Source organism: Dermochelys coriacea, chromosome 18 (genome assembly GCF_009764565.3).
Source record: "Dermochelys coriacea isolate rDerCor1 chromosome 18, rDerCor1.pri.v4, whole genome shotgun sequence".
In the NCBI taxonomy this organism is placed as follows: domain Eukaryota; kingdom Metazoa; phylum Chordata; order Testudines; family Dermochelyidae; genus Dermochelys; species Dermochelys coriacea.
This window is the reverse complement of record NC_050085.1, coordinates 12,160,163-12,174,550: the sequence shown is the minus strand read 5'-3', so window position 1 is coordinate 12,174,550 and position 14,388 is coordinate 12,160,163. Positions and strand designations below refer to the sequence as shown.

The 14,388-nt window shown below is 51.8% G+C and overlaps 2 protein-coding genes across 8 annotated transcripts in view; one reads left to right on the top strand and one right to left on the bottom strand.

Moving 5' to 3' along the window:
- PEX14 (peroxisomal biogenesis factor 14) overlaps positions 1–8,955 on the top strand; it is a 193,235-nt gene extending 184,280 nt beyond the window's left edge. Inside the window, exon 11 of the mRNA XM_043499972.1 lies at positions 8,874–8,955. Within this exon, the coding sequence (XP_043355907.1) occupies positions 8,874–8,940 (67 nt within the window). The 3' untranslated portion in view covers positions 8,941–8,955. The remainder of the gene's footprint in view (positions 1–8,873) is intronic.
- CASZ1 (castor zinc finger 1) overlaps positions 1–14,388 on the bottom strand; it is a 265,669-nt gene that overhangs the window by 66,593 nt on the left and 184,688 nt on the right. For all 7 annotated transcript variants that reach the window (XM_038377051.2, XM_043499951.1, XM_043499952.1 and 4 more), the window contains one exon: positions 3,110–3,658. In XM_038377051.2, the coding sequence (XP_038232979.1) occupies positions 3,110–3,658 (549 nt within the window). The remainder of the gene's footprint in view (positions 1–3,109; positions 3,659–14,388) is intronic.

The following is a 14,388-nucleotide window of genomic DNA, read 5'->3' as shown; positions in this document are numbered from 1 at the left end:
CAAGCTGCAAACGGTGAGGGGGAGGGGCAAAGAAGGGGAATTAAACCAAACTACGAATCGAGTCCAGGCGCAATCACCTTGCATCTGGGAACGACAAGGGCTTTCCTATCAAAGGAAACTGAAGGTCACACTTTTCCTCATTGATCTTGCAATGTTTGTTAATTACTCTGTCACTGATGTGGCGAAGGATAATTAAACAGCTCTGTTTATATCTTATATGCATAATTATGTGCGCTGCTACTGAACTCGCAAAGACTAGAGAATGTGCCTCTCCAGAAGGGGAATGGACAGACGGAGATGAGCTTCGGCTGCATTATTAGCAGGAGGAGGAAAACACACGGCACACACAAAAGAGGGAAAGTTTGATGGATTTGCAAAGTGCTCAGAGGGGGGAGGTGTGATCTTTCTATCAAGAGATTCAACCAAGTGGGTGACAGATCTAGATCTCAACAGGAGGGGCCCACTCTACACTGGGGAATTCAATCAGCCCTGAGCTTCCATCCACACTTGCACTTAAATGGCCCTGAATGTTGATCCAGAGACACTGGCTACCCCAGGAATTAAATAATTCATCCTGGGCTTCCCCCCAGCACACACATACAGGCCACTAGTGCCTCTTGATAAATTCAGCCTGAGCCAAATCTGATCCTGAATTTCTCTGTGTCAGGAGTAAACTAAAATTCTAAAACTGCATGTAATCATGGGGGGGGGAACACCCCTGGAAGGGGTAATACACCAATCAGAATTCAGGCACTAGTGTGCTCGGGAGTTAGGGGCAGACAGAAAAGCCTGAGGGCTTCGGAATTCATCGATTCTCTGAGTCATGAGTATGGTTCCCTGATTGCAACGAGTGTTACCACAGGGTACAGGGTGACCAGATGTCCTGATTTTATAGGGACAGTCCCGATATTCGAGGCTTTCTCTTATACAGGTGCCTATTACCCCCTACCCCGTCCCAATTTTCACATCTGGTCACCCTAACAGGGTATAAAGAGCAGGACAGAGCTCTTCACAAAGCACCTTACAAAGGACTGGAGTAAGACGGCATCACCACTTCGGGGGTAAACCCCGGACTCCCCTCAGCCTGTCTGGCTAGGATAACCTTGGAAGCGAGGAAAGAACCTGGATGTGCAGTGTGTCTGTTATGTGGCTGGATTTAATATCAATAGAGGGGATGTTGACAGTAATAAATTAGTCAATCACAGAAAGAAAGAAAGAAAGAAAGAAAGAAAGAAAGAAAGAAAGAAAGAAAGAAAGAAAGAAAGAAAGAAAGAAAGAAAGAAAGAAAAATCTGGTTTTTTTACAGAACTAAACAAAGCAGTGGAGGATTGTGGTGTCCCAGTTGGAAGGGTTGTTTGTCACTGGGCCAGTGGCAGTGCTGTTCCTCTGGAGGAGAGGGCATGGAGTCCTCTCTGAGGGTATGTCTACATTGCCCATGTTACAGTGTGGCTGTGGCAGTGCTGTGATATCGGCAGTGTAGACACGCTTTATTGCCGGGGGAGAGCTCTCCCGGCGATAAAAAAAACAAACACCCCAAACGAGTTCACCGCTCCTGGTGAAAAAGCACTATCTATACTGGCACTTTTCAGTGCTAAAACTTTGTGGCTCAAGGGTATGTTTTTTCATACCCCTGAACGATTAAAGTTTTAGCGCTGAAAGTGGCAGTGTAGACACAGCCTTACACTCGGTTCTAATCGCCCAGCTAATCTGCCCACACCATTCCTTCATTCACCTGGACTCTTTTCAAGGCTCACCTTAGATGATAGTAACAAATAACAATAGCTTGCAAGTTACACCCAGAGTTGCTGCACACACAGCAATCAATCTGCACACACAGGCAATAAACAAACAGGCACAGCAGCCAAGCACTTGCATGGACACATGCAACCTATATGCACACACCCAAAAACATGTGCAGCATTCACACACAAACACAGACACACTATATATACATAAATGTGAACACATGCAACAAACATGTACGTGCACACAAACTTATTATGTGCAACAGACGCAAATATCGTGAAGGCAGCAGTCACCTAACTAGACACACACACACACAAACAGAGCAGCCTTTCTGTTCATCCAAGCCTGTGGTCTAACCATCCATATTCCTGTCCTGTTCTTCTTTCCTGCTCATCCTTTAGTCAGCAAATTGCCTTCCTCACAGGTGAATCTTCCTCATTGCACATCCTCTTCCTCCTCCTGCTTCACTCACTTTCCCTCACTGTAGGCTCCTCTTCTGCTTCCTGTCTCACCCTACAACAACCTCACCTCCAGTTTCCTGGACATCCTTGTGCGCTCATCCCACTTCCTTAGGCTCAACTAGCTAGGCACCAAATCCAACCAAGGAGGCAGCACAAGCCCTTCCCCTCTCTGACCCTGGCCTGTGCTCTCCTCTTGCTGTGGACCAACAAGGACACAGTGCCACATGTGGCCTCCGTCTCTATTTCAGGGGGTCTGGTGGACAGCTTTTAGCACTGGCAGCACCTTTCCACAATGAGCTCTCATCCCTTGACACACAGCATCCCTTCAGTTTAACTGCCTGCTACATGAGAGAGCGCAGCGAGGTGTGCTCCAGGGAAGCTCTGATTCTGTACCCAGCTGGAGTAGGATGGGCAATATATCGTTCCAAGAAATACCATCTTCTGCCCAGCCCTTGTCTCCCGCAATTAGACTCTGTTCTTAGAATTAATTACCATTGTGGAAGATGCAGCATGTGGGTGGGTGCGAGCACTTGTGTGCTTACACAAACCTGCTGCCATATATTGGGGAGCGCGCAGGCAAGTGTGTGTATAAATACACTGGGAGTATACTGGAGGTTCGGCTGGGAGAGCAGCTTGGGCCCTGCCCTCCATCAGGAAACCTGAACATGAAACGAAGTGCCAAACGCCTTTATCTTCATCTAAATTATATATAGGGATCTTTGGGGTGGGCCGCCCACGGCAGCGGAGAAATTAGGGGCTCTGAAAGTGCCGATCACTCCTCTGCTCTGGTAGTCAAGTTTACCCAGTGGATGTAGGGCAACTGAGGTAACTCACACTGCCCTGCCTAAAATGCTGGTCTCAGGACTCCATTGTGCAGGGTGGTAGATGGGGCAATGACTTACCTGAGGCAGCTCCTCCAGCCAGCTTGGAGCCCGTCTGGCCGCTGGAGGGTCGGTATCTTTCATCCTTGGAGGCAGGCCCATCTGAATCCCTGTCGTCCGGGAAGCTGCCGTCTGCCTCATCCCCATTATCTTCTTCATCGCTGCAGCCCTTGGGCTGTACCATGTAAACCCCTTCGGGGGGCACCTCCACATTCTCGGCGGCCTTACATTCCTTGCCCTCTGCTCGGCCCAGCAGGGTCTCGTCATTGTACTCCCCGTTCACCCACTTCTCAATCACCTCCCTCCGCTTGTTCTCCTCTATCTTCTGAACACGGTTAAGTCCATCAGAAAATTTGGCCCCCAGCTCCTTGGTCTCAGGCTGGGGCGGTTCCTTGTTGCCGCTTTCCCTTTGGGGACCCTTGTCCAACCGCACCTGTTCCGATCCCCCATGATCAAAGACCACCTGGCGGCTGAGCTTGGCACAGATCGCATTTAGCTTCAGGCCGCCTTTGCGCTTGGCAGCCATCTTGGATTTTCCTGAGGTTGCGTCAGTGCATATACTTCTTTCAGCTGGGAAGAGACAGAGGGAGAAATAAACAGCATTAAAGGGAAAGCTCTGCCATTCAGAAACTCAAACCCCATCTACAAACATCTGACCCCACCCAGCTGCCTTAAAACACAGCCAGCCAGTGTTACCCTCCAAAAGAAGGAACTGCCATGAACTCCCAATGCCTTGTGGAGGACCTGTGTCTCAGGGAGTGTAATGTGGAGTTCACCCACAGTCTTTCAGCAACACCACAGAGAGAGGCCTCCTTTAAAACACATCAGGCTGCATTCAACCCTGATGTAAGTGCGTGTAATGCCACTGACTTCAGTGTGCAGCCAGGACTGAATCTGGTGGAATGGGTCCCTGAATGTCCCAGGCAAAATTCACCTCTGGTATAATTGTGTAACCTACTGATGAGTAAAAAGAAAAGGAGGACTTGTGGCATCTTAGAGACTAACAAATTTATTTGAGCATAAACTTTTGTGAGCTACAGCTCACTTCATCGGATGCATTCAGTGGAATAGATCCCCCTGTGTGCCTGAGCCAAAGAGAATACAAGTTGGATGCAGCCCTACCTAGGGAGCCTTGATTCTTTCTCTTAAGCTGTAGCTACTCAGACTTTTAGCTCCGGAGGTCCCCAGTTCAATGCCCGGTGCATCAGCCAAGATGGCAGCTGTCACAATTGCCAATGGAGTTACATCAGTTATGTCTGTAGGAAAGATAGGGCTCCAAATTTTAGCCCCAGGGAATTTAAGCAACTCCTCCATTGGCCTCAGTGCAATTTACTTGTATCCTGAGGCAGGAGAATCAGATGGGAGGGGAAAGGAGGAGGGAACAGTACTGGGGTTTAGTATCAGTCAGTAACACCCCTTCTCCACCTCACACACACACATAGGAAATTCCATCCTTATGCTTCTCTGCACAATCTTAGTTGGGGTTTGTCATTTTAACATAGCTTATTCATATGTGACAACTAGTCAAGGAGGAATGGAAATGGAGAAACAGGAAGGAAGGAAGGACCTTAACTTCAAGGTGAGGGAATATGTCTTGAACTGATCAGTCCCTACCACAAAGTCACTTGTATAATTATTAACTATTAACAAGATTTAATCCAATTAAAAGCTGCAAACTGCACAAAGAGAACATTAGGGCTACGTGGTTGTTTTTTTTCAGATGGCCTTTAAGAGTGTCCAGGCCAAGAAAGGGTTAAAGGTCCAAAGGCAGGAAAGGAGCATACAGCCTTCATTCTGCCAGTGTCATGCACGCCCTCACTTTCTGCACCCCAGCTGCTATCTCGCCACACCTGTTGTGGCCACTCTGCATGCTTGTAGTGCTCTTGCCATCCACTTGATCCCTCTTCACCCTCATTGTGCTCTGATGCTCTTGCCACTCCCTTGTTCTCTATGTGTGCTTGCTGCACCCTATTCACACTCTCGCTCTGAGCCCTCTCTACTATGGGCCTGTATCTTCTCCTATTGTCCCTCTAGCCACACTCACTCTCTCATCCTGCTTATTCTCTCTGCTCCTCCCCCTTCTCTGGTAACAACCAGCCCTGCAAAAACTCTCCATCCTTGCCCCTTGTCCTTGGGTCACACAAAGACTCACCTGACTTCTCCCTTGGTCTCCTGAGGCCAGAAAGCACAGGCAACACTCTCACTAAAACTCACACTTCTCTCCTAAGCCACGTGGGGCTCTGGGAAAGGCACCTGCAAAATGGCTAGGTGCCCACATAGGCCTGGGGTTTCATGCAGGCCAACAGATGTGAGTGTATTTCCAGGCCCTCCCTGGAAAACGTGCCCTTTGACTTCATGTTCATCAGAGGGGCAGGGCAGAGGGGAACCATCCCCTCCACGTCTCAGAGAACTGGTGCTTTCCATGCAAAAGTGTCTTTTGCTGAGGCTCCCCCAATAACTCTGATGGCCAGCCCTGAAGGTCCTGCTGCACAGAAGCGCTTAATCAGACCCCCTACGATGCACCCAGAAGCCATCGTGACAGCCCCTAATCCCATAACATGACAGCCCAATACAAACAGACTGAAACTTTAGACTCTGTTCGAGAGCCAGAGAGCGGCTGCTTAGCATAAACTCCTGACAGCTTCAGACACACTCTCTTGTCAAGGAGTGTAAGAAAAATACACCCCCACCCCGTGACAAACGTGTCAGCCTCCCCCACCGTCATACATACAGGGAGGTACAAATGCACACTGTGCCCTTATAACGGTGCATCCCCTCTGCACCCAGCCCAGCCACACACCCAAGCAAAACGCGTATCATCCCCAAATACAGACACGTGCATTCATAAATATACCCACATCTCTCACACACACACTCTCACACACACCCCAGACCCATACACTTACACGTGCACACCCTGCTCACACTTACTCCTTACACTCTTACCCTCCACACACAAACATGGGTCATCCCCAAATGAACATAGGCCAAAACTGACAGGATGCAAAACCACATACACCTGTGCATTCTACCCAGCCACCCATGCGTGCACCATCTGTTTAGGACAGGAAGTGAAGAAGGAGCCCTTGTACTACTGGAACTGCAGAGGGAATCTAAGGAGGCAGCAGGAACTGCTAATCACTCCAACTGGAATCAGGCCAGGAAACCAAGGTTACGCCCGTGTGCTCAGGAAAAGGGCCAGGGGAGCTTCATTGACTGCAGGTGGTTAGGACAGCATCTCCAGCAGCATGCGGTGTCCTGGCACGGGGCAGGGCACTCGGTCATCTATGACTCACCAGCACCACTCTCTCTAGCCATGCTTGGCAGTCCCCCACCTAAGTTCTCATGAGGCCCAACCCCGCTCGGCTAGTGAGACCAGACAAGTTCACAGCTGGAGGTAACGGGACAGCAGAATATCAGCAGCCCCTAACTCCACAGTTTAGGATGAAGGAAATTCTCCCTACTCTGCTGCTCCCCCTGATTCCTACAGTTAGGGCAGGTCCCATTATTCTGGCCTGGAGGTGAGCAACCAAGTGCGCGCACCAGACGACAAATGAATCTATAAATATTTATTCAAAGGAAGAGGAGAACAGACGTTCGCGAGGCTGCACTTGCTGCACATGTCACAGCTCGAGGGAGCCTGCAACTCGTCTTCCCTTCCTGGCTGTGCCTCTCTCCATCTCACCCCTTGTGCCTCTGCCCTGCCGGCCTCTGCCCCACCTCATCATCCCCTGTGGCTCTGCACCATCCAACGTCTCTCTCTCTCTTCTCCACCTGTATCTGTGGGGTCCTCTCGCAGATCACATCTCCCCTTAATCCCCGTCATGTTGCCCCCACATCTGCTCCACCAACTATTTTGCCCTGCTCTACTCACACTTTCTGCCAGGCTTTTCTCCTTCCCCCAGTTCCCAGGAACCCTGTTATTCTGAAGGTGGGGTTTGTGTCCTGGATCTCATGGCCCAGCACTGGGGCACAGTCTGAACCTCTGTAACTGCCCACAGCACCCCACAAAACCCTCCCCAGCTGTTCTGTCAGAGATCCTTGAGCTCAAATGTGCTGTCAGGGGCCAGGAAGGGGCACTCTTTCAAATGCCATGCTCACACATGGTGTCATTCCATGCAGCAGTGGTCAGAGCAAAGGACTGGGAGTCAGAACTTCTGGGCTCCATTGTCAGCCGGAGGGGGTGGGGTAGGATATGTGGTCTAATGGTCAGCACAGGAGGCTAGGAATCAGGACTTCTGGGTTCTATTCCCAGCTCTCTAGCTGACTCACTGTGAGCCCGTGCAAGTTACTTCACCTCTTTGTGCCTCTGTTTCCCTATCTGTAACGTGGTGGGCTTCAATTGCCGCTCAACAGCCTTGGAGGAAGGGCACTTATAAGCACAGCTGATTCCCCTTCTGCCCAGGCTGGGCCAAGGGTGCAGGAGGAGAGCGGACTCCCTAGGGGTCATTGGCTTCTAAAAGGGACCGACGCCTTAGGTGACCTTCAACCCACTGATGCCGGACTCTCTGTGCTTCCTTCATGCAGGCAGAGGGGGCGGAACTGAGCTGCTGAACTAGGGATCCTCACCCGTCTCCTCTGCACAAGGGGTGGGTAGATTTTGGGAGCTAAGCAGAGTCTCCCCTCCCCTCCAAACTCTGCCCCCACACCCCACATCACCCTGCGTCTCCATTGCACTGTTTAAAAATTCCTGGCTAAGTAAACATCCCCCTTTATTTTCTTCTCCCAAACAGAAATGTTTTGATTTCACATCAATCTGAGGAAGCCATTTATAACCCGAGCCTGTCACAGGGACTTTTCATCTCTGCCCAGGACAAACTCTCCCACATGCTCTATTTACACTGAGCACTTCCTCTGAAAACAATACTGCGGAGAGTGTATCGCGCGGCCCCGGGGTGGAGGAGACGCAGCCAGCCCCTGCTCTGCCTTGAGACTCCCTACAGCACAAAGGGGGACCGGCCTGAAGAACAAGGGGTGCAAATGGAGCATAGAGCCCCGGGCGGGAGGTGGAACCTCCCTCTCAAGTTCACTGATCCCCAGAACCCTAACAGGACCCTCCATTATCCCCAGCCTGCTGCCATTGCACCCAACAGCCTAGCTGTTCCCTCTGAGTCAGCGAGGGCCCCACGCTCATAGGGGGAGGGAGAAAGGGGTGCCCAGATAGAAGATGTGAGCTGCTGTCTGAGAGCATGGAGGGCCGCACCTCACTTGAAGGAAGGGGAGGGCCAAGAGAAGGAAAGCAAAGAGGGAGAGGAGGGAGGAAAGACTAAAGGGAAGAAGCTCCAAGAGTAACCTCACGGTGGCAAAAGCTGCCTTTGCAGAATGGCACTTGCCTGTCCAGTGGCCCCGCTGGAAACCTGCCATCTCTGAGGTGAACATCACGTAGCAAGTGAGTCCAGCACAGGGTCCCTGAATGGTCCTCGCCCTGACAAGCTGGCTCAGTCCTGTTCCCAGTGGAGTCTGGGCTCCAGGATATACTACTATTGTTGTTTGTATTCTGGAAGCACCTATAGGCCCCAAGTGAGATCAGGGCCCCACTGCACTAGGTGCTGTACAAATGAAGCAAGATGCAGTTCCTGCTCAGAGGAGCTTACAATTGAAACAGATGCGTCCAAGTTCTATGGATAGGAACTGAAGCACAGAGAGATTAAGTGACTGGCCTAAAATCACACAGGAGGCTTGTAGCACAGCCACAAACAGAACCCAGATCTTCTAAGTCCCCATCCAAGGCCACCCTGCTTCTCACAACTGGACCGTTTGTTAACCAAAACTCACACTCTTTCAGATCACATCCAACCATGACCTCCACCAGGCTGAGCACCAGGTCCCTGCTGAGTTCCAGCTTTGAATGACAGCCTGCTGGAGTTCCTGGAGCTAGACGAATACAGAGCAAGATGGGGGAGGGAAGGGAAAACCATTTCTCCGACCCCATACTCCAAAAGGGCAGCAGGGGTTCTAAATAATCCACCAAGAATGGACAATGTCAGGCTGAAAGGACAACGGTGCAGGGAGTTCTAAGGGAGCAAAAACAAGGGGACAGCAAGGGAGCTCTGAGGGAAGGCATCCTCTACCACAGGAGCTGCAGTGGAGTCTCCACCTCCCTCCCACCTGCCCCAGTACAGCTGAAACTACACACACTCATGCCTCTTTCTACATGCCTCCTGCCTTCCTTCAGAGCAGGACTCCTGGGCCCCCTCTCACCCTGCTTTGAACCCATTGTGTGCCATGGAGTTACTCCCACATCAGTGAGAGGAGAATCCAGCCCTTATGATCCTGGTCTGGGGGGTAGGGGAGAAGGGGAGCCTCGGTGTTATAAAGAAGGACTGGGGTAGATAGGAGGCACTCTGTCTGTATGGGGAGGGGGAGTGTGGATGCATAAAAGGATTAAGGTGAGTCTGATGCGGGAATGAGTTGGGAAATGGGGGATCCCCACTGAGAGGGAAGGATTGGGCTGCGGAGAGAAATTCCAGCTCTGTGGACAGGGACTGGGGTGGGAAAAGTCTCTGGTTGAGGAGGAAGGGAATCAAGAGGAGGAATCACAGTTCTGGCTGTGGGGCAAGTAGGTTGTGGTTGGAGAGGGGGCAGGGAGGAGGTCCTGGCTATGGGGACAGGAAGAGAAGGGCATCCTAGGTGTGAGGAGGAGATTTTGGCTAGGGGGAGAGAATGAGGAGGATGTCCTGGCTGTGGGGAGAGGATGACAGGGTTCTTGGCTGTGGAAAGGGAGTTCTGGCTGTGGGGAGAGGATGAGGAGGGGGTCCTGACTGTGGGGAGGGGATTACAGGTTTCCTGGCTGTGAGGAGGGGGTTGTCTGTGAGGAGAGGATGAGGAGTGACTCCTGGCTGTGGGGAAGGGGGTTCTGGCTGTGGGAACAGGAGGAGTGGGTCCTGACTGTGGGGAGGGGGTTCGGAGGGATTCCTGGCAATGAGGATGGGATGAGGAGGGGGTTCTGGCTGTGGGGAGAGGGTTCTGGCTGTGGGGAGAGGATGAGGAGGGGGTCTTGACTGTGGGAAAGGGGATGAGGAGGGGGTCCTGACTGTGGGGAAGGGGATGAGGAAAGGTTCCTGGCTGTGGGGAGGGGAGAAGGAGGGGGTTCTGACTGTGGGGAAGGGGTTCTGGCTCTGAGGAGGGGATGAGGAGAGGTTCCTGGCTGTGGGGAGGGGGTTCTGGCTGGGGGAAGGGGATAGAAAAGGGGCTCTGGCTTTGGAACTGGGGTCTGGCAGTGGGAAGGGACTGTGAGGATTGTCACTTCAGAGGGCCATGTACGTTGAACAGATGGAGCTTTCATATTCTTATTGAAGAGTTTTGAGCCCAGCTGAGCAGCTCCGTTCAGGAGAGAGGCCCCGGTGCCAGCTTTCCAGGAGCTGCGAGCTCTCATTCGATCAATTATTAATGGTGCTATTTGGGATGGGGAAGCACTGCACAATCCCTTTCTTTTTTCACGGCTGTGGCACGAGCGTGAATGGAGATAATCCACACCACTAAGGAGCCCTAAGCAGGGAGGGCGGTGAGCCAAGCGCGAGTCGAGGATACTGCATGCTGGGGCCTTTCACACTTGTGATCTGCAGGGATGCCTCAGACAGAGCCAAACCTTCACAGCCGTTTCCTGCTGGGTCCCCAGCATAGTATGCTTCCCCCATAGCAGTGCCCTGCCAGTGCCAACTGGGTCTCCAGTGTGGCAAGCTTCCCCCACAGCAGTGCTCTGCCAGTGCCAACTTGGTTTCCAGAGTGGTGAGCTTCCTCACGCAGTGCCCTGTCAGTGCCAGCATGGTGTGCTTCTCCCACAGGTGTGCCCTGCTAATGCCAGCCAGACAGTTAGGGCAACAATTCCTGCATTATCCTGGGCAGGGCTATGACGGAGGCAGCTGCGGCCCATGCATGGCCCAGGATGTGTGAGAGCGGATTTAGTGTATATATTTTCCTCTCTTCAGTTTATCAATAAAACATTTTATTGCTTTTAGCCCAGGAAATGACCTTGGATTAGTGGATGCTGTCTCTTGTGCCTGACCTTGGGGAGTTCACAATGGCTTTTTAACAGTCTCCTCTGCCCTACTAACATGGATTCTGCCTGTGTGAGTGGCTGGGGAAAGCCCAAGGTGTGGAAATCAGACCGAAAGGGCTCCAGGTCTGCCCTGTACAGGGCAGAGAGAGAGAGAGAGAATGGAAAGCCTTCCCCAAAGCGTGGCCAGCTGCACTCCCTGCTTCCCCCCAACCTCGGTGCTCCCCCACATGAACTGGAAAAAGCCCTAAAAGAGCTAAGGACAGAGGAGCTCTCTGCCACCAGGCCCTACCTTAGGTGCCTCCCTGCACCCAGCCCGGCTCAGCCCTGTGCTGCTTGTCTTCCCCTGCCAGGCACTGACTGCTCAGCCCTGTGCTAGAGCCTGCAGCAGTGACCCTTTCTCCCACTCCCTGCTGCGAGAGCCTGACTCAACCCAGCTGCAGAGGGCTGGGAGAAAGGTCATGGGCACAGTCTAGAGGGCTGGGCACATGAACTGCTCCCCTGGCTTAGCCACAGACCTTTCAGCACTGCCAAGTTAACCTGGTGTGTGCTGGTGGCAGTGATGGGGGCAATGTGCAGGTGGCACTCCCTGGGAACTCTTCTACAGAAGCCGGTATCCATGGGCACAGAAAACAGAGGAAGGAGTGACAGAGAATCCGGCCCAGAGAGAGGAGTTTCCCTCCTTGCCCATGGATGAGGGGAGACAGAGTGGGGTCCCCTCTAATATGCAAGAGCTTTCTGTGCAAGCCATTTTGGGGGTTCCCACTCTTGTACCACCCCAGTGGCCCTGACCGCTCTGATCCTCCTGACTTCTGCCAAGGACCTTCTGCCAATAGAACTCATTAACAGATCAAACCTTCTTGTCCCCACCAAAGCAGCCACATCAGATATGAATTGGGCATATTTTCACTAGAGAAACTTAATTACTAGGGATCTTAGACAAATTCCCTCCCTCTCCCCACAGATAGTGGAAATTAAAAACAGGTAGGGTTAGTGCTGGGCTCTGAGCTGCCAGTGGAGGTGCCCACCCCACCACAGGGCACAGCTCTCAGAACTGCTTCAGGAAATACACAGCCAGGCAACCTTTCCTTCTGTCCTCCCTGCCAACACACCCACTCTGGCCCTCCCCTCCTGCCAACACACCTTCTCTGACTCTCCCTAGGCAACACACCTTCTCCAATCCCACCCTCCCAGCAACGTCCTCTCCATCTCTCCTGGCAACACACAGAAGGGTTCCTATCCCCTTCTTTAAACACCTCCAACCTTACTCTGCCCAATGTGACACAAAGAGGCAAATCCTGCTAGCAAGCCACCCCACACAGCCCTCTGGCTACACACAGCGAGGAAGCCCTTCCCTTCTGGCTGTAGGCATGCACCTGCCTGCCCTGGCACCCAGGTATCCATTCTCTCCAGCCGCGCTCTCCTGAAGAGCGAGCCCTAAAGTGTTAACGGCGATTGGTGAAATGGCACAGCAGATTGCTACAATAAATAATTTACTGATATTTATAAATATTCAAATCAGCAGGCTTCAGAAATTGAAGGGGGGGCTGGTGAGTAGGGGCATGGGGGGGTGACATTAATTCCCAGGCTCTCCAAATTCATTTGAGAACCGTTTCTCATTTCAAACAAATATTAAATCTTTTGGCATCAGGCCTTCAAAATAAAAAAAAATAAAATAAAAATGCCGCCCTCTCCCTGGCTGATGCCTCCCAGCCATGCACCTGTGGCCCTGTGCCCTTGGACTTGCGGGCCCCAGGGATGGTATGTCATCTTGCATTACCTGGGTGCCTGGTGTCCTGTTCACCAGCTACTGGAGAAAGAATCCCAGACAGGACCAATCCCTCCCCACACCTGTAACAGGTCTTGCTACTGTACGCACCTACCTAGTCAGGTGTCCCCCAACACTCTGCCCCACTTTCAAGACCCTGTACTTCATTGTTCAGTGGAGTATGAATCTTCTTAAGGAAGAAAGATCTAGTGATTAGAGCAGAGGACTCAAAGCCAGGCATACTAGGTTCCCTAGGTTCTGGAAGGGAACATGGCCTAGAGATTCACACAGAGAATTTGGAGCCAGGACTCCTGGGTCCTGTTCCTTGCTTTGGAAAGGACCGTGGCCTAATAATTTGAGCAAGGGACTGGGAGTCAGGACTCTTGTGCTCTCATTCACTGTGTGACCTTGGCCAGGTCACTTCAGCCCTCTGTGACTCCGTTTCCTCACTTATAGGATGAGGATGATGATAATTACCCACGTGGCTCTATCTAATCTGCTGCAATGTTGTGAGAGCCTCGGGTGGGCAGCATGTTCAAAGCGCAGGATTTCTGTTGTTAAATGGAGTTATTTCCTACCCTCACCTGATCAGCCTGGAGAACCCCAGGGCAGCCAAGAGAAAGGGCCCTGCATCTGCCCCCAAACCACTCCATTGGTAAATGTGAGGCCCCAGCGTGGGGTGAATTTCCCCTGGATGAGTAATGGCTTTTCTAATGCACGGGTAGGCTGTCAGCTTCCCTACTCCCAGTGTTTTATGGGTTTAACTGAACGGCTCTGAACTCCCTGGTAAGAAATAAAGTTATCCCTCAGCGTCCCTTCTAAACATTTCACTCAGTGCAAACGGTGTTTAAGAAAAATGAGGACATATTTCTTCTTAAGGATGCAGTATCCCCCTTCAAAGGCCTAATTTATGCCATATATCACTGGCCAGAGAGAGAGAGGCAACACAGACCTCACACTGGGAGCTGGCCCCAAAACAGCCCAGACTCAGACACTCTTCCTGCAATGGTGCAACGAGCTGCAACGCAAAGTCCTTCGGAGAACAGAGACCTGGCTGATGTACAGCAGAGCAGACCCACCTGCTAACAGTCATCATTGCACTGCGTCCTCACCCTGCTTTGGCCTCCTTACACAGCACCAAGCTTCTCGCTCACACTGCACCGACCCCTTAACCTCGCATTGCATAAGTCCATCTCTGTTGCATTAGCTCTTCACAAGCCTTTCCCCAAACAACTGGCTCAAAGGGTAATGGAAGTGGTTTAATTAAAATGTTCAGCGCCAATTGAAAATAAAACATGCCCAAACCTTGCTCTGAGCAGGTTACTGGCTCAATCCTGCATGTGGTTTGGTCCTGTCTGCACCCGGTGCTGAATTATTTGTGTCTTTCTTCATGGCATTGGGTTAGCAGTTACTATTCTCCTGCTCACCTCCGAATACTGGCTTGCCACACGGTTCTGCCCATCTCCTCCCCCTCTGTCCCGTACATTTCACTGGCATATACTGCACAAGCTTTGGGTTTCCAGGGCACGAGGGGGA